The 20,406-nt window shown below is 51.5% G+C and overlaps 1 protein-coding gene across 1 annotated transcript; it reads left to right on the top strand.

The window, feature by feature from the left end:
* The first annotated feature begins 369 nt into the window (after positions 1–369).
* On the top strand, positions 370–19,682 carry FAM181A (family with sequence similarity 181 member A). Its single transcript, XM_082449215.1, is given in 3 exon segments — positions 370–17,501; positions 18,270–18,345; positions 18,347–19,682. Coding segments are annotated over 3 exon segments (1,110 nt in total). The 5' UTR covers positions 370–17,355; the 3' UTR covers positions 19,235–19,682.
* Positions 19,683–20,406: the final 724 nt, after the last annotated feature.

Raw genomic sequence — 20,406 nt, 5'->3', positions numbered from 1 at the left:
CATCACTGCCGGAAGCTCTGATGTGTTCAGGGTCTGTCTCTGGCACATGATGGAACAGGCTGGGCCTTCCCCGGTTCCTGCTGTGTCCCAGCATCCGGGGAAGCCCAGGCACAGAGCAGCCCCGCAGGTGCATCTGCTGGGTGTCAGGCAGAATGACCAGGGAGTCCTCAGGGCTGGGAGATCAGGCACCTGGAGCGTGTACGTGGGAGGAGCTGAGAAGAAGCTTAGAGAGGATGGGGCGGGGGTAGTGGCCGAGCCCTCGAGAGAGGCGACTGACACCAGGCTGAGGCTGGCCCAGCCCTCCAAGCGCTGTCGACTCCAGCCATTCATTTCCCGGCTACAAGCCCGACTTGCAAGCGTCCAAGTCCACTCTCCTTTTAAAGTCAGATACACGCATTTGGAAAGGAAAGCATCATCTGTGAGGTCACCGCACGTGGGGCTGTCTTCTGCCTCGGGAGTCAAGGCTGGAAATGCCCCTGTAGTGCCTGGCATGTGGCCTCGTTGCCCCATGGCCCCTCGTGCACCCCTGCTCTTCACTCTGTGCCCTCATCATCGTCCGTGTCGGGGTCTTACTCACCGCACGACCCACATCCTCCCGCCTGCCTTCAGCACCCAATGCGGGCCCTGAGAACCCAGCGTCCTCCACCCTAGGCCATTGGACCAACTCCTCCAGCAGGAGTTTGAGGAGGTTCAAGTGCCCTCTGCTGGCTGAGTCCCTACATGTCAGAGCAACAGCTAGGAGTTGAGAGAGGTGAGCCCCACCTCTGTCCTTGTCCCTGCCCCCTCTCGAGCCCCATTGCCCACCACCTCCCACTGTGGTCCTTAATACGCTAGATACAGCTCCCTTCTTGGAATGCTTTCCCCCCAAGACTCCTGCATTCCCACTGGTCCATCTGATACACTCCAGTCATCTCTAAGACTGTACTCACTTCCTCCAGGAAGCACCCCTTGATTTCACCCAGGGAAACTGACCTCGCCTGCTTCCTTTCCCTGCTGTCCCCGGGAAAACACCTGTGACAGCTTCTGACAGGCTGTAAGGTCCTTATCTGTTGACCTGCCTTTCCCCGTGGGGCCTTGTCTCTCCTGTCCTCAGCACCCAGCACAGAGCTCACGGAGACAGGGGCTCACACAGGAAATGTTTGGGGAATGAATGATTTTAGTGTCAACCTACTTCAAAAGTTCTGAGCAAGACTATTCTGAGGTGGATGTCTTGGCGCAAAGCCATATATAATATATATTATATTGGGTTGTGGCCAAAAGTTTGTTCTGCTTTTTCCATAACATCTTACAGAAAAACCTGAACGAATTTTTGGCCAACCCAGTATATACAGGACAAAAACATTGTGCATAAAAACGTGCTCATTAAGAAAACAATCAAATGATATGAATGTTTATGAACTGAAAAATGAAATCTTCTTCAACCCTCTCCCATCCCTACAATCTTTCATAAATCACCACTGTTATAAGTTTGGGGTGTATTCCTTCCAAACTTTTCCTCAGCATTCCCTTTTACTTTATTTTACCTTTACTTTTTTCTTTTCTTTTCTTTTCTTTTTTACCACAAATGGGGTCAAACTATACACATAATTCTGTCCTTTTTTTTTTTTTCATGAAACGATCCATCTCGAGATCCTTCTAAGTCAGCACCTGTAGGTTTATGCCATTCTTTTCAGTAGCTGTAGAACATTCCATACTCCAGCACTACTGCATTGTATAAATTCCAAGTGTTTGGGGTTTTTGTCTTTGTTTTTGTCTGGGTTTTTTTTTGTTTGTTCCTTGAGTGCAAACAAGATTTCCAAAGACATCTTATGCACAATTCATGTGCACATATTTCTGCAGAACTGACTCTTGGGAGTAGAGTTGCTCAGTCTAAGGGCAAACCCACTTCACTTGTAATAGATGCTGCCGAAGGATTCTCCAGAGTTGATGCCAATTTATACTCACACCAGCAATGCTTAAGTGTATCTCTGAGTGTTATTAGACTTTCTAAAAATTCTGACCTGTGTGATCATCTCAACCTTCAAATCCAGCTGAAGTCTGGTTAAAATGGGCATTTAGGGTGGCTTCCATAGGAAGAGGTTTGGAAAGGGTGCAGGGTAGGTATATGAACCTCCAGCCTCTCAAAGCAGTGGTGGTGGTCCCACTCCTCCTTGACCAGGAAGAGAAAGGCCCTCCCCAAACCCTGCTGAGCCCTTGATCCTGGACCCATTGCCCAGGACCCTCAGCAGGCCTCCCACCTGGGGGCAGGGGGGCTCCCGGACCAGCCAGAGCCCCCAGAGAGGCTGCTTGGTCTCTGGCAATACCTCCCTGCCCACCTGGGTGAGATCCCAGATGACTCCATCCTGCTGTTCGGGAGGGGAATGTATTTGGGAGAAGTGGAGAATAATACACTTGGTGATGCAGGGCCAGGTGAGGAGAGAATCCAAAACAGAGTGAACTGCAGGCTTTAGAACGTAAGCATGCTTTCTGTGATGTTTAAAGTGGTCCACTGGGCACATGGAGGGGGCGGCTGCAGCATCCCGCTGGCTCACCTCTCATTCTACCCCTACCCCAGACCAGGAGGACTCTGGAGAATGAAACTTGGACATAGCTTGTCATTTGTGCGGTTTAAAAAGATGGAAAAAGGGTGATGGGGTAATGCCAACATTCAAACAGTGCTCTTCACCCCAGACTCAGGTCTTCCTGGCCAGCACCCTTGGGGTGCAGGGGGCACAGTGCCCATAGTCGCCTGGGATCATTTCCATAGTCTAAAGATCATTTCTTTAGTCTTCTAAGAGCTGCAGGATGGCCTCCAGGGAGGCTGGCTTGCCTTTCTTCCTGCTTTTATTCTAATAGGCCTTATCCAGGGACCTTAAAATGACTCAGGGGAAAGCCAAGGTAGGGAAGAGGGGTGGGCGGCCTTGGTGGGGTCAGCAGCAGGATCCCTGAGGGGAATGTCATTAGGGACCCAGGAAATGCATCTGCCAGCAGGTCAGGGGAGGGAGGATGTGTGCTGGAGACCATGAACTGGAGGCTTACTGGGTATAGCCCTGCGAATGACGAAAACACTCGTGCTGAAATATATATCCCCATGTTGGCATGTTTTTTAGAGTTTCCAGCCTGCTTCCATTTTCAGTCATTGTGCCTTCTTTCATTCTAAGAAGAGGCAGAGTAGGTGTTAATTATTATTCCCATTTACAGATGGGGAGAAGTGTCCAGAGTGGGGGTCCTCACCCAGAGGCAAGGGTCTTCCCTCGTGGCTTTTTTGAACCAGGGGCCTTCTTTACTTGGCCAACTCTTTTGCTTCCTTTAGGATTCGAATCAGGAGAACCGGCCTCCAGAAGCCCGCCCTGGGGCTCCCACCCCCGGCCCCTCTGCTTGCTTCGCAGGAAGGCACTGAAGAGCATCCTGTCATCAGTGTTGTAGCTAAGTCTGCTCCCCTCCTGGAACGTTCCCTCTATGAGGCAGGGGCGGTGTCCCATGCATGACTCCCCTGGGCCCTCCTCCATCCCCCAGGCCTGGCTCCGCCCACCCACGGGTGCTGAGCAGATGTTGGTGGGTAGAGGGATGGGAGTGTGGGTGGAAGCAACGAGCAAACAACATCGCTGTGATCCTGAACCCCCTGCTGGACAAAAACAATGCGGGGTTTCCAAGGATCCCAAGACTACTCAGGAAACAGAGACTAGATGATCCTGGGGTGGAGGGGCAGGAGGGTGGAGGCAAGAGGGAGATAAGCAGGGGCTCTGGAATCCCTTCAAGGTGCTGGGGTGGGGTGGCACGTGGAGGGCTCCTTTTAGAGTCCTGATGGGGCAGGAGCATGGGCTGCGGGCCTGGGAGGCCATGAACCTTGGGGCAGATGGACCTAAAGGCTCCCTCACCCTGAACGCTGGAGACCCTGAGCAATTCTGAGGGCGCCCTCTCGTGGCCCCTTGAGGCCAAAGCCGAGAGTCCACAGAAGAATCCTGCACTTTCCTCTCCAAACCAACCCATGGTGAAGAAAAGGGGCTTGGAAGAGAGGGTGGGAGCACTGGTTTTGGAGTTGGGAAGCTCGCCATGCCACTAATACACCAGGGTGCTTTGGGCAAGCCATTTCGCCTCTCGGCTTCGGTTTCCTCATCTGATTAACAAGGGACTCGGATAAAATGAGCGGCCTTCACAAAGGGAAATGTGGACCACCTGCCAGCCCTGGGCTAAGCACACGCCTGTGTTACCTGGGCCTCCTCCAAGGGCATGACACGTAGGTGACAGAGGAGGAAACTGAGGCTCAGATTGCTTGAGTGGCTTTCCTCTGGTCACCCAGCTGGTAAGTGGCAGAAGGGAGGCTGTGATTCCAAAGCCCTCTCTCTCCACCTCCATGGGGTTTCTCACGGCCTCCAAGGTCCCTGCCACCTCTGTCCTGTGGTTCAAGGTGTCTGATGGAGAGAAAGAGATTCACAGGAGCCCTTAGGGTCCTGGCAGGCAGTTAAGACAGGAAGTAAAGAGCCAGTCGACAGGACTTTCATATACAAAATGCACTGTCTATGGGAGTTCCCTGGTGGCCTAGTGGTTAGAATTCCAGACTTCCACTGCGTGGCCCAGGTTCAATCACTGGTCAGGGAACTGAGATCCAGCAAGCCGCGTGGTGCGGCCAAAAAACAAGACAAAACAAACAACATAAAAAAGCAAAAATGCACTGTCTTTGCAGAAGAAATTATGACCACCACTCAACTAGCCATCAAAACTATGTTCTCTGGGCCAACTGCTTACCCAGGAGAAGATCTGGCTGCCCCAGGGCGCAGCTCTTATCCTCTGCCCCGCACAGGTGGAGGATTTGGTGAGTGCACTTGAGCCCCAGTGTGTCTCCTTACAGTGGAAGTAAGGCTCTGGCCAGTGCTTTGTGGTCTCAAGGAGCATCAGCTCCCAAAAGGGGGCATCTGATAGGAGCTCACAGGGACCCAGGGGCAGGCTGGGTGGGAGTGGAGGTGAAGATGACGCCAAGGCAAAGACCCTCCTGCACTGCTCCAGGTGCCTCTGTGGAAGTTCCCCAGCATTGAGGTTTTGGACACTTTTTTTTTTTTTTTTGGTCCAGGCTTTGGACGTTCCCTCCAATGAGATGACCATTTGACAGGATTGAAGAAAAAAAAAAACAAGAGTGATTCTCCAACATTCACCTGTGTCCTCCTGGGCACTATTGATTAATATCTAAGTTAACATTCATTTGAATTATTTCAAAATTAATTATTTTAGCTTACTTTAATAGAGGTTAATTAATATTTTAGCTGAATTTAATTAATTAAAATCGAAAATAAACCCTGTAACTATCTTGCAAATTGCACCATTATATTGCAGTGATTTTCTGTGTTAGGAGAGCATTATTCTGTCACATGTAAACATTTAAAATACCACCATTTCTGTACCTTCAAAAGACACTTTAGAATGTCTTTTGAAATGTTTTTAATATGATGAGACCTTCATGAAATGGAAGAGGTACAGGGCTTGCCTGAACCCAGGCTGGGTGTTCCTGGGGACGGCGTCCATTCATGATGGGACTCAGCCTCCTTGGGGAGAGACCTGGCAAGAGATCTGGCAAAGGAAACTGAGGCAGAGGCCCGGAGGTATGGGCCAGACCCATGCCCAGGAGTGTGGGAAACATTCATTCATTGAGAACTTATTTTTCGGGCACCCTGTGTGAGGTGCTGTTCTAGGCACTGGGACAGAGCTGTTAGCAAGAGTCCAAGTTCCTGCCTTCCGTGCGACTGACCTCTAGTGGCAGCAGACAGTAAAGCAGGTGAGTAAATATCCGGAGTGTTTCGTGGAGGTGAGTGCGATGGAGAAGAATAAGGCAGAGGAGGAGGATAGGATGGGGGGTGAGAAGACACACCAGGGGGATAGTGGGGCGAGACATAAAGGAGGAGAAGGGGTGAGGCCTGCAAAGATCCAGGGCAGGGGTTGGCAAACTTTTCTGTGAAGGACCAGACAGTAAATACTTCGGGTTTGCACGCCCTCTGGTGTTTGCCACAGTCCCTCCGCTCTGCTGCTGTCACCCAAAAGCAGCACAGACAACAGGTCAATGGATGGGCATGGCTGGGTCCCAGTAAAACTTTACACAAGTAGGTGGCGGGCTGTGGCTTACCAACCACTGATCTAGGGGAAGGGAGTTCCAGGAAGAGGGAACAACAAATGCAAAGGCCAAGCGCCTGGCGACTGAGGAATAGCAAGGAGAACGGTTACACCATGTACCAAGCACAGGAACGCAATACAAGGGGGAGATGTTGGCCAGGAGAGCTCAGGCTCGTTGCCGGGACGGAGGTGAGGGGGCTGCTGCATTCACCTTGGCAACTCTTCTTACTCCCCTCTTACCTGATCAGGACCCATCGGGGACCCTGGGAATGGAATGCACAAAGCAGGCCTGAACAGCCCATTTGCTGATCATGCAAATGTTCCTCTCCTGTGGCAAGACTTTGTTCAGAGAATTCTTTAAAGGGGTGTTTTGGGTTGGATTTGGGATACACACAGAGTTGTGATCAGATGTCAGGAAATGCAGTTAGATGATGAAAAGGAGTCTGCTGTATATGACCCAAGTGGGACAGGCGCTCCAGGCGGGGAGCAGAGGGCTGGAAATCCGTGAGGTCAGAGACAGACAAGAGGGGACAATGCCCTCCCCTTCTCTGAGGGGTGCTGTGGTGTAGACACAGACTGAGGTCAAACCCAGCTCTTCTGCTGCTCAGCTCAGTTATAAGAAATAGTTCTTCTACCTCCCCAAGCCTCAGTTTCCTAATCTGTTGAATGGGAAGGACAATGCCCACCTCAGAAAGTTTCATTCATTCATTCATTCACTCACTCATTCATTCATCGAGGATTAAACAAGATGGCAGATATAAAACTCTGAGCACATCGCAGTATTCAAGGGGAGTCAGACCCCTGCCCCACCATCTTTCTCCTGGGAAATCCCATTCCCAGGGAGCAAATGCTCCTCTTGGAAAATCCCATTCCTAGGGGGCAAGGGCTCCTCTTTGACGATGAGAGTGTGTTGTTTATGCAAAGCAGCCGAGAGGGAGAGCTGTGGCTGGGAAGGCCGAGCACTGAGGAGACACCTGCTGTTTACAGGTTGTTAGGTGACTATCTGTTGAGTTCCCAAGATGACTCAGAAACCAACCAATCATTTTGCTCCATGTTCAAGTTGTTCATTAAATTATATACTCAGCACACTTTATTATGTGCCTACTGTATCCAAATATACATGGAGGACAACCTTCCTTTCTAGCCTTTTCCTGCCCCACTCCCTGTGGCAACCTCTCCTCTCCATTGCACTAAACTTCTCACTGTCTTCATTCTCCAGCACGCCTAACACCCCAGTCTCTGTTCGGTGAACTCAGTTGATGAACTCTGGCCTGGGAAGCGTGAGCACTTGAGTCCTCGGGGAGTCGCTTCCCGTCTCTGGGGCCCTGATCCCTTGATGAAAACCCCAGAGGTTGGGTTACCAGAATGCCAAGCTTCATACCCTTAGCTTTGCATCCTGTGATATCAAACAGGATTCAGGGACACCTAGCCCATCTCTATCCAGGCCCACAGAAGACACCACTAGCCGATCAGGGCATTCTAACTGCTGAGCCCTGCGGGGCCCTCAGAATCTTTCCAGGGGGCACCTGCCAGCCATTACCAATCAAATCCGAGTTGGCAGTTGAGATTAAACAGACTTTCATTCCTGGCTGGTGCCCTGGATGAGGTGAAGAGACACATCAGAAAGGCGCCGGATACAGTCAAGGTGATGGGCATGTGGAGGGTGGCAGGGATCAGTACGGGGCAGTGGCGAGAATGTGGGGCAGTGGTCCATTGGCGGCGCCCAACAGGGGTACTAAGACACTACTTCTGTGTCATTCCTGTCACATCAGCCCCTTTATGGGTGAGACATGCCCAAGGTGGGCTTCACCTGCCAGTTTTGGACCCAGCTCAGAGGGGAGGAAAAAGTGAGGGAAGGGCATTAACTATCAGCCAGGCACCATGTTAGTCTTTTTCAAAGATGATCTTTCCTATTTCCCATTATCCGCCCTGCCTGGGAACTACTGTTAGCTCCATTTAAAGATGAAGAACCTGAGGCTCAGAGCTTACTGAACATGATGATTAATCATAAAACCATAATAATCTGCTGGGGTTGGACTCCAGCTTCACCTCTTCTGGCTGTGGGGTCTTAGGCAAGTCACCTAGTCAGCCTGTGCCTCAGTCTCCTCATCCGTAGAGTGGGGATAATAGCAACAGCCAGCTCATTATGAAGGAGTTAATATAGATGACATTTTGGGAACATTCTCTAGCATAGAGTAAGAGGTCTATTTGCTAGGCTGTTTGCATGGATGTCTTATTTATTTCGACATCTCCAGCACCTCACAGAATGCCTTGCACATAGTAGGTGCTCATTAAATGCTTTGGAACCGAGCCATTGAGCTCTGACTATCCTTAGAAGAGTCCCGCATAGCTCTCCTTGTCCCCATTTCACAGAGAGAAAAACTGAAGCTTTGTGTGATAAGGTGACCTGCCCGAAGTCCCAAAGCTAAGAAGTGGTGGAGCGAACTTCCACTCCAGGTGTGTGTGAGCCCCGAGTGCCTCCCATGCCCCTGCCTCCCTCAGGGGCTTCGCCCTTCACTTTTTCCTTAAAATGTTCCAAAGACTCACCTGCTGCTCAGCCCCTGAATAGAGGATATGTAACCATATGTCATAGGAGGACATAAGAGTGGACGGTGATTCTCACCAGGAGGAATTAATTAACCAATGAAGTCTGAAAGCTAGATCCATAAAGTAACTGAGATATTTGATAACTGTGCTCCGAGCTAACCTTGATTCGAGGCAGTGGAAGGTGAAGAATGAACATGATATAAAGTGAATTAAGAGAGTTCAAGGTGCCCTTAAGCTGGGTAGGGATTGACCATGGGCTTTATCTTACTTGGTGGAGGCTGCTGAAAGGTACAGAGCCACTGCAGGGGTCAGCAGGAGAGGGTGCTGACCTGCTGTGATGTCTGCCCGGGGACGGATGTGAACAGTGGGCATCTGTGAAGGAAATGATAAAAGGCTGGGAACTGGCCCCAGGAACGGTGGCGAAGGGATCCTGAGCCTTTCCCCAATCTCCTGTTGCTCACTCAGTGTCTCAGGTGTTTTGTGAATGGCCAGCCTCTAGAACAATAGGGAGCATTGACTTCTAGAGAAACTGAGCACGGGCTGAGAACAGGGCCCTCCTTGGTGAGATGGCCCTGTGTCTGTCTCATTCTTCCTAACTTCATCCACAGGTTTGCTTCACTGTACTAAGTGACTTCTAGCTTTGGAATTATAGTGAAGTTTCAGACCTGGACGTGTTTCCAGGCTCTGTGAGAACCTACACCTGCCCAATTTATCTGTCCTGGAAAGAGTGTCAGAGAGCGTCCAGGCAGTGAACTTCCATCCTGGCTGCACATTAGAATCACCTGGGGAGCTTTTAAAAATACCAGGGCCTGCCTCACCTTCCCCCCCACTGCCCCAGTAAAAAAGATTCTGAATTTGTTGGTCTCAGGAAGGGCATGGCATCGGGTAGAGAAGCACTGATTTAGGACAACAGTAAAATGATGGCAACGTGTTGAAACTAATAGACTGTAACAGTTATGTATGTACACTGAAATACGTAGAGCAACCACTAAAAAAGACTATGCAAAGAGAAATATCCAAAGAAACAGAAAACAAATGACCAAATGGCAGACTTAAGCCCTAACGTATCAACAGTTAATGTAACATAAATGGTATAAAAATTAAAAGAGATTGGCAGAGTGGATTAAAAAATGACCCAATCACATATTGTCTACAAGAGATTCACTTCAAATATAACTATATAGGCAGGTTGAAAGTTAAAAGATGAATAAAGATATATCATGCAAACATTAATTTTTAAAAGCAGGAGTGGCTATATTAATATCAAGTAAAGTAGACTTTAGAGCAAAGAGAATTACCAGGGATAAAGAGAAGCATTACATAATGCTAAAAGCGTCAATCAACCAACAAAACATAGCAATCTTAAATGTTTGCACATCAAACAATGGAACTGCATAGTATATGAAGCAAAACCTGATATAGCTGAAAGGAGAAGCAGACAAATCCACAATTATAGTTGAATACTTAGACACCCCTCTCTCGGCAACTGACAGAACTACCAGACAGAAAAGCAGCAAAAATGTAGAAGAACTGAACAGCACCATCAGCCAGCAAGATCTAACTGACATTTATAGAACCCTCAAGCTGACAACAGCAGACCATACATTCTTTTCAAGTGCTTGTGGAACATTTGCTACGATAGACCATACCCTGAGTGATTAAACAAACTTCAACAAATTTAAAAGAATTCAAGTTATACTGTGTATGTTCTCTGACCATAATGAAATCAAAGTAGAAATCAATAGCAGAAAGATTACTCCCAAAATCTCTAGGCACTGGAAATTAAACAACATACCTCTCATGCTTCTCAGTAATCAGTGGGTCTGTAATTATCTGTAATTAGTCAGAGTTCTCCAGAGAAACTATATCTATCTATCTATCTGTCTAATCTGTGTAATCACACACACATATATATATGGGAGAGAGAGATTTATTATGAGGAATTGACTCATGTGATTATGTGATTGACTCATGTGATTATGGAGGCTGAGAAGTCCTATGATCTGCCATATGCAAGCTAGAGACCTAGGAAGGCTGGTGGTGTACTTCCAGTCTGAGTCCAAAGGTCTGAGAACCAAGTGAGCTGAATATGTAAATCTCAGTTCAGTTCAAGGGCAGGAGAAGACCGATGTCCCAGCTCAAGCAGGGAGGCAGGGAGAGAAGAAATCTTCCCTTCCTCTGCTTTTTGTTTTATTCAGACCCTCAACAGATTGGATGATGCCCGCCCACACTGGGAAGGACAATGCCTTCTTCTCAGTCTACTATTTCAAATGCTTATCTCTTCCAGAAACACCCTCACAGACACACCCAGAACTAATGACTAACCAGACATCTGGGCACCTCATAATCCAGTCAAGTTGACACATAAAATTAACCATCACAGGGTCAAAGAGGATATATCAAGAGAAATACCAAAGACACACTGAATTGATGGAAATTTAAGATAAAACATGTCAACATTTGTGAGATGCAGCTAAAACAGCACTGAGAGGAAATTTTATAGCACTAACTTCTTACATTAGAAAAGAAAATCTCAATTATCTAAGCTCAAGAAAGTAGAAAAAGACAAGTAAAACAAACCCAAAGAAAGGGGAAGAAAAGAAATAATAAAGAGTAGAAATCAATGAAATTGAAAACAGAAAGACAATAGAGAAAATCAATAAAATGCTTGTTCTTTGAAAAGATCAATAAAATTGATAAACCTCTAGCAAGGCTGACCAAAAAAGAAGACACAAATCACCAGTATCAGGAATGAAATGAGATAGCACTACAGATACAGCAGACATCAAAATGATAATAAAAGAATACTATGAGCAACTCTATGCACATAAATTCAACAACTTAGATGAAATGGATCAATTCCTCAAACACTACGAACTACTAAAGCTCATCCAATATGAAGTAGATAATCTGAATAATCCTATTACTATTAAAGAAATTGAGTTTGTAGTTAAAAACATCCCCCCAAAGAAATCCCCAGGCCCAGATATTTTCATGGGAGAATCCTACCAAACATTTAAAGAATTAGCACCAATTTTATACTCTTCTAGGAAAAAAAATTTGGAAACACTGCCAAATTCATTTTATGAGGCCAGTGTTACCATGAAGCCAAAACCAGACAAAAACAGTACAAAAAACAGAACTATAGACTAATACACCGAATGAACATAGAGAAGAGCAAAAAAAAAAAAAAAAAAAATCCTCAACAAAATATCAGCAAATTAAATTCAGCAATATATGAAAAGAATTATACACCCTAACTGAGTGGAGTGTTTTCCCCAGGAATGCAAGGCTGGTTCAATATTTGAAAATCAGCCAGTATAATTCACCATATCTATAGGCTAAACAAGAAAAACCACATGATCATATAAATTGATGAAAAAAATCATTTGACAATATTCAACACTGATTCATGATTAAAAAAAACTCTCTGCATATTAGGAATAGAGGAGAACTTTCTCAACCAGATAAAGGGCATCTACAAAAATCCTATAGCTAACATCATACTTAATGGTAAAAGACTGAATGCTTTCCCCCTAAGAGCAAGAACAAGGCATGGATGTCTGTTCTCACCTCATTCAACATAAAATTCTTTCTCTGAGCCCTGCGCTTCCTGAGACCCCATGTGATGAATGAAAATTTGAGGCTCTAGCCTCTCTTCTTGGAGAGTTGGGTCCTCAGACTCACCTGCTCATTCATATAACTTTCCAGAAAGCACAAGAGAATGCAAAGGAGTTCACCTAATTTTATTATGCTGAATCTGCTCTAATTTATGTTAGGAAAAAGCACATTTTCTAAGTTTGGAACATTTGTAAATAACACTAACTTGTGACACACCAGCCCCACACCAATGTCCATGTGTGCAACATGGAGGCTGAGAGCTGCTAATGTAATCCAGCCAGGAAACTGAGGCCCAGAGAGGGTGAGTGACTGGTCCAAGATCACACAGCCAGGTATGGGCCGAGTTCAGAGGTCTTATCTCCAAAGCCAGTCTCCCTTCTGGCTTCATAATAATGCAGTGAAATCACTTCCAATATGGGACTTGGTCACACTGACCTTTGTCTCTGGCCCTGCAGTCGAGCTGTGGCCCAGGACACAGGGACAGTCTGAGCTGGGCTGTGACTTCTCCAGGTCATCGTGAGGTCTCTAGCTGCTCTGAGGGCACAGCCATGCTGATGTTCAGCCTCAGTTGTGGGGCAAGGTCGCCAAGGCCAGAAGCCCTCGGCCCAGCAGCCAAATTTCAACCCGACACCTCCCATTACAAGGAAGCAGGAAGCCCGTCTGCTCTAATTACAGTTGACAGCAAGCCTCAGGCTGGTCTTTCGTAGAAATACTCCCATTATGTAAGGAGGTTACATAAATCATCTTGTGATGTCCGCGTCATACATCCACAGAGATGCTGGCTGGACCACTGTGCCCTTGCCCCCAGTGTAGCCTCTGTACGTTTCCTGAGCGGGGGTGGTTGGACAGTACAGCTGATGTCAGAATGTAATCTACAGGCCCTTATTTCCACATTCCCTGTCATCAAAACAGACTCCTTGCTCTAATCCACTGTTTGCAAAATAAGTAGAAAGTATGCATTTGCGTGTGCAAAATCAATCTGTACTCACCGCACACTGCTGTCACTGTTTTACACGTTGCACTCCCACACACTATTTCTTAATGGGCTTCTCTGCATAAAAGCAGTTTGAAAGCGCACTGCCCCAGATCACCTCTCTAGGCTCCCTCTGGCTGGGCTGGCACAAGACACGGCCAACTGCCTCCTTTAGCTTTTCAGTTTCAGGCTGCACCTGTGTCAGCTAATTCTAGAAGAGGACCATGTCAGATGACATCCAGAGATTCCGGATGGGTGGTCCCTAGTAGTTTGTTTGGGAAGCCAAGGAAAGTTAGGGTGTCGTTCGTTTCACCGCTAGATGGGCCCAAAGATGGATGCTTAATCATCAAGTCAAAGTTGATCTCTCCCCTCCAGTAAGTTGCCTTGGGAATAGAGGAGCAAGCCAAATGCGCCCACCCTGGCACCCTCTGGTCCTGGCACATAGTAGGTACCAAATGGAGTCCCTCGTGATGAATAGTGTGGATAAACTTGAGGCGGGGTTAACAAGACTGGGATGTAGGAGATCCACGGCAATGACAGCAGATGGTTGGGACGGGACCCTCAAGTTCGAGTCAGCACAGCTCACTTGCTTTCAACAGAGCTTTCTAGAGCCCCTGCTGTGGCGCAGGGGGATGCAATTGCGAAACAGAGCTTCCTGCTTTCAAGGCACACACAGTAGAGAAGGAACACACAATTTCTCATCAAGTGCAACCATGGCAGCCACAAGGGTCAGTCATGAAGGCCTGCTCTGTGCCAAGGCCATTCTAGGCAGCAGAGATACAGAAATGAACCGGCAGACAAGCGCCCCGCTCTCGTGGAGCTTGCCAGGCAAGGCTGGGAGGGTGGGGCAAGCGATAAACAATAACACTAGACAGGAAGCAGTTGCTTCTAGCCGACAGGATAAATTCTATTCGGCAGGATGGCTGAAGTATTTAATTCATGAAACACTTAATGAGAAGCTACTCTGTGCCAGGCCCCAGTAGGGGTCAGATTCCAAAGGGCCTTTTGTGTTAAGCCAGGGAGGTTAGACTTCACCTTTGAATCTGTAAATGGAGGGACGGGAGACGGTGTCGTATACAATGCTGGCAGTTGGCGGAAGTCTTCCTGGATGTTTGAGCTGGGCCTTGAAGAATGCTGAGGGGACAGGGTTGCCTGAGTTGGGCCCAAGAAGCAGAAGTTTGAGGCTTGTTTTTGTGTGTGTCACCAACTATAAATAGGGAGAACAATTCACTCCCTGCACAGGACCAGGACCACAATGAGAGAATGACTGTGGAAGGACTCTCTAGAGTGAGGCATGATTATTATTAGTGATGTTTTCCCACCTGTCTATACGGCCCGTTGGAAAATCACGGAGAAGCCTTCCCCAGCAGGGGTCACCGGCAGCACCAGAGGCCTGGCCTGAGGCCTGGGGTGCGGCCGCGTCCATGTGGGGCCGTGGATCAGGTTCTCAGGCCACAGCTCAAGCCACAGCTGGCCCCACTCCCCTCGCCTGGTCACCGATAGCTACGGGTCCCAAGTTCCTGAGTCGGAAGTTGAAAGTCACGTTCCAACGAAAGGACGGAAGAGCTGAACCCAGGACTTGATGTAGAAAATCTGGTCTGCGAGGCCTCCTGACAGCTCAGGGAATCAGCGAGGGCTAGTGGGACTGACACGGGCTTTGTATACACACAGTCCTGGCTTCAAGTTCAAGTTCTGCCAGTTAGTAGTTGCGGGGCCTTGGGAAAGTACCTGCACCTCGTGCTCCTCCTCTGTGATGGCCACACACACACCCTCGGAGCTGTCTCAGGGCCACGTGAGATGGTCCATGTGCATGCGTCTCAGTGCGTACCAGATGCCCTACAAGTATTGATTGTCTGTACCCCATTTTTTTCTCCCTCCCTCCCTTCCTTCCCTCTTTCCTCAAAAAGTATTTGGTGGAAGAACAGCCAGTGTTAAGAGCTCTGGAGATTTTTAAAGATGCAGACTCAACTCCCACGGAGCTCAGGGACCTGTTGGGGACGAGGGTCCATTACTGGCTGAAAAGCAAGGGGATGTTGTCACAGGCAGGCAGCATCAGGTGGGCTGGAGTGACCGCAGGTGCCCTGGAGTCTAAAAGGAAGCTGAGGTCTGAGCAGAGTGGCCCGAGAGCATCTCGACGCTCTTAGAAGGGAGAAGGCGTTCCAGAGAGAGGGGCAGGCAGGAGCAGACACAGAGTGTGCAGGAGGCCAGGCAGGAATGGGGCTGGGGTGGTCTGAGGCCAGTCTCCCAGCAGAGAGTAATGGAGAAGGTGGTTCCTGGGCCGGCGCTGGGTTATGGAGGAACTGGAACGCACATCAGGCTGGCTGACCCAGCCTCCACCAGGCAGCAGGCAGCGGGGAGCCGTGATGAGAGCAGTTCCAGAGCCTAACCTGGTGACCTCAGGCATTAGAGTGTTTTCTCCAGCCGTGTGTGTGCAGGGCATTTTGGAGCAGAAGGGATGTTTCTTGCTTCTACCCGTCAGGGTGGGCTGGGTTATGCTGCAGAAACAAATAACCCCTAAATCTCAGGGGTTTAAAATGACAGTGGTTTAGCCCTCAGCCACACAGACGCTGCTGCAGATACGGGCCAATAATCCAGGATGCTCTGGCCCGAGGTCACCTGCATCTCAGCAGCAGGGGAAGAGGGCATAGAGAACAGTGCACTGGCTCGTAAATGCCTAAACTGAATTCTCCTCCGAACCCGTCATTCTGCCTGTAGAGACTCTCAGGCCAGAGAGGAGGCGGCCTGGAGCCCGGGGCTGTGGGCAGGCGCCTCGTGCCGGCAGCGGCTGCCTATTGGCCAGCAGGAGGGGGTGGGGCCGCCACTCTTGGGTGAGTCCTCCTGCCCTGCCAGTGCTCCCAGTCTGGGGGAGTGGGAGCCTTGGAGAGGAGTCCTTGGCATTATAGGTTGTGATGCCAAGGTGTGGGTTGGTGTCAGCTGGCTGGGGACAGGAGGAGAAGGTGGCAGAGGAAAGGGGAAAAAGAAAGGAAGAGGAAGGAGAGGAGGAGGGGAAAGAAGAGGCAGAGCGTGAGATGGTGGGGGCCCACCCAGCTGGCTGGCACGGAGGCCTCGCCCATCAGCATTTCCCAGGCAGCCTCCCTCCGCCTGCGGCCTCACCTTCCCTCTGGCCAGTCAGTGGGCAGGGCCAGCGGCTGGCTCTAGGCTCCCTTGCTTGCTCAGAGCGGCCCTGCTTGCGGGCCCCGCCAGCGTTGGCACGGTGACAGTAGCCAAGTGTGCAAACTTGTGCCATTGTCCCCAGGCCAGGGGGAGCCATGGAGACTGGCTAATATGACACAGGAAAATGTTTGCTGATGGCAATTCTATGGGCTTTGTCCACCTCTTTCTCCATCATGACGACTCGATTTAAGTCCCTAACTGTTTGACTACAAATGCTAGGGGACCGTGCAACGCCAACCTTTTGTCCGGCCGCGCTGAATGGGCAATTCAGGCTTTGTGCAGCTCAATTGAGGAAGCAAACATAAAGACAAGATTCCTGAGAGCCCAGCTCCCTTCCCATGGGTATCCCAGCACCTCGTTAGCGCGTCCTTCCCTGGCTACCTCTCCAACATCAGTGTGCTGCCCGCCCTCGCGGGCCTGCCAGTGCCCGATGCCTTGGGAAGGGGGTGGGGAGAGAGAGAGGACAGAGGAGAGAGGGAAAGAGGGAGAGAGAGAGCAGAGAGAGCCACTCAACACTCAGGGACAGCGGGGAAAGCAGCCCGCCCCGCTCACCCCATCCGATTGTCTGTCTGCACTGGAGCGTGGCAGCTGTAGGCCTGGAGTCTGGGCGAGCTTTGCCAGCCCATCTCTTCTGGGCCCAGCCCCTCCTCAATCTTGGACTTTTTAAACGTGCACGCGCGCGCACACACACACACACACACACATACACACGCGCTCGTGCGCGCACGCGCGTGCGGGCGCACACACACACACACACACACACACACCCCGCCCCCTCGAGAAAACAGGGAACCGAGGTCAAGGGGAGGAGGGGCGTGGAGGCCGAGAGGGAGAGTGGGCTGAAGGGTAGAAATTTACCGGGAAATGATTGCATTTGGGAGCTGTCTTTTTTGTGATGGTCCCCATGGTGACAATTTGTGACGGCAAAGAATGTGGGAACGGGGCGCTGCCGCCTGATTGGGATGCTTTGTATCTGGAGAGGCGCTCCTGATTGGCCTGAGGGGCCCCCCAGCTCCGGGGACTCGTCCTCCATTCAGCCCGCTCGAGGGCTGCACAACTGCCTCCAGCCGGACCACGGAGCTCGCCGGCTGCGCCGGGCCTGGCCCAGGTCTGCGGCGGGGAACCTGCCGGGCCACCTTGGCGGGGCCCGGGGCCCCGCACCCTCGGTCAGTGTGGAGGTCCAGGCGTCTCAGGCCCCACTGGGTGGGGACGTGGGGCAGGCTGGGGCCTGGGGGAGGGGCGAGGTGCTGCGGGTGGTGGCCGAGGAGGCATGAAATTGCTGCAGATGCTTCTACGGGGGAGTCCCTGCTGCCCACAGCCTGAGATCAGCCCGCCAGGCAGGCCTCGGCTTGAGTGCCAGACAGGGGTCCTGCCTGTCCTGCGTGAGAACTGTGGGTGGAGCGTGGGGACTGAGGAGGGGGGTGGATGCTAGCAGGGCTGGGGGCGGGGGTGGGAGGAGGAGGGCACCGCCGGGGAGACAGGGGGCTTGGCCTTGCCTTAAAGTGGAGCGGTTGCCTCGGCTCAGAAATGAAAACCTTGCTGGCAGGTTGTGCATGCCGGCGGCGTGGTATGTGGGAGACACAGTGGGCTCCAGCCCCAGCAATGCCACTTGTGGCTGGGTCGCCTTGGGCAAGTCGCCCGACCTCTCTGAGCCTCAGCTGCATGTGCAGGGTAACAGACCCAAGAAGACGAAATGTGTTTGTGCATCACAGATGCCCTGGGAATGCTCAGAGGCTTGAATGAGCATCCCGTGACCCAGGACTCTGTCTAGGGCTGAGGGGTGTTGCAGTGAGGACCGCTGTCTGCAGCCACGTGGCCTTTGGGGAGGGCTGAGTGTGGTTGCTCAGAGACTCCAGCGGCTGCTGTGCCCCTCCAGGTCAGCTCCGTGCCCTTCCCTGGAGCCGCCAGCCGCCTGCAGAACCACCCTCTTCATGGAAAGCCCCGTGCAGTGGTCCCCTGGTGATGGCATCCGACAGTGACGTGAAGATGCTGCTGAACTTTGTGAACCTGGCATCCAGCGACATCAAGGCGGCCCTGGACAAGTCTGCACCCTGCCGCCGCTCGGTGGACCACCGCAAGTACCTGCAGAAGCAGCTCAAACGCTTCTCCCAGAAGTATTCCCGGCTCCCGCGGGGCCTCCCCGGCAGAGGGGCCGAGCCTCACCTGAAAAGGGGGTCCGAGGACCGGCCTGGGAGGCTGCCCCTTGATTCTGGCCACAGTTCCAGCCCCAGCGGGGGTGGGTGCTGCAAGGAGAAGGCGTTGGGGAACCCCTACAGGGAGGAGTGTCTCTCTAAGGAGCAGACCCTACACGGGCCGGATCCAGAAGCTGCCAGGCCTGGCCAGGTGCCCATGAGGAAAAGACAGCTGCCCGCTTCCTTCTGGGAAGAGCCACGGCCCACCCACAGCTACCCCGTGGGGTTGGAGGGGGGACTGGGCCCCAGGGAGGGACCTCCCTATGAGGGTAAGAAACACCGCAAGGGCTTGGAGCTCCTGGGGCCCGAGACAGCCCCAGTGCCCTCATCCCCAAGGGCACCCGCTGAAAAGGAGCCACTCAAGATGCCTGGGGTCTCCCTGGTGGGCCGTGTCAATGCCTGGAGCTGCTGCCCCTTCCAGTACCATGGACAGCCCGTCTACCCAGGCCCTGCGGGGGCCTTGCCTCAGAGCCCGCTCCCCAGTCTGGGCCTCTGGCGGAAAAGCTCGGCTTCCCCCAGCGAGCTGGCCCACTTCTGCAAGGATGTGGAAGGCCCGGGGCAGAAAGTGTACAGACCCGTGGTTCTGAAGCCAATCCCCACCAAACCGGCCATGCCCCCGCCCATCTTCAACGTCTTTGGCTACCTCTAGCTGGGCTGGGAGGGCCTCGGTCCCCACCGCTGGCCTGCAGGGGTGTTGGGGACCCCGGGAGCTCTCCTGGTGAGGAGTGGGCTGGGCAGTGGTGTAGCCTCTCGAGAGCCTTCCCTTTGTATGTGGGGGGGGGAGGGGAGGGGGAGGGCAGGATCGGGGCAGGGGCTTCTCAGGCAGTTGCCCAGCCAGCCCTTGCAGCCTTGGGAGCGGTGGAGCCGGGCTCGGCCGGCCCCTCTCCAACCGGCCCAGAGCCCGACAGATCACCCGCGGGCCTGTGCAGACCTCAGTCGGCGGGCCGTTGCTCTGGCCTGCTGGCCGTTCCAGAAGCCAGAGTTACGCACTGTGCATCTGCCACCCACTGTGTAAGCCAATCTCAGTTCTGTTCTTCTTGTTCTTTGTAAATATTAAGAAGGCTCAAAGAATAAAGACATTTCTTTTGCAGTTTTCACATCTTGGGTCCATGAAGTTGAATGGTCCCCAGGCCTAGGACATGCTGGCTATCCCAGATGGAGGGCCACTTACAGAGGCTGTGGGGGAAGCCTGGAGTGGCCCAGAGACCTCCGTGATGTCTGGGGATGGGCACTGGGGCCCAACCGCTCAATTCCAAGGAAGGAGGGTGGAGACAGTTCACGGGGAAGGATGCTCTGATTCCCCACGCCAGAGAACAGAGCGGGGAAGGTATGGTTACCCAGAGGGTCCAAACTGCTCTAGAGAATAGGGAGGCTGAGACCAGGGCAGGGGGACCTGTGCTCCTGGCTCTGCCGTGGGATGTGGGGCTGGAGCCTTCCTCTTGGGGCCTCTCTGCCCCACCTGCAGGATGAGGGGTGGAATGAGAATGGTTCCCTCTGCAGTACCTTCCACTCCGATCACAGCCTCAGGGCAGAGACTGGGCCAAGACCAAGCAGGAGCGGAGCCCCTTGTGGAGCAATTTGACCAAATTGCTCCTTTTTTCAACATAGTCTTTGGTTCTATGTCCATGGGAAAAATCATCATCATCATCATCATGTCTAGCTCATTCCAATTCCTAGGTTACCTGCCAATGGCTCTCTTCCCGGGCCTGATGCAGCCCCTGGCACACCCTAGGTGCCCTGTCAATGGAATGATGAGGGCCTCTGCCTGTGACAATGCACGGAGGGGGGCACTGGTGGCGGGGAGTGGCCCTCGGTTTGGCC

This window comes from Balaenoptera physalus (assembly GCF_965194825.1).
Source record: "Balaenoptera physalus genome assembly, chromosome: 2".
Classification (NCBI taxonomy): domain Eukaryota; kingdom Metazoa; phylum Chordata; class Mammalia; order Artiodactyla; family Balaenopteridae; genus Balaenoptera; species Balaenoptera physalus.
The sequence above is the reverse complement of the archived record's forward strand: the minus strand, read 5'-3'. Positions and strand labels throughout refer to the sequence as shown.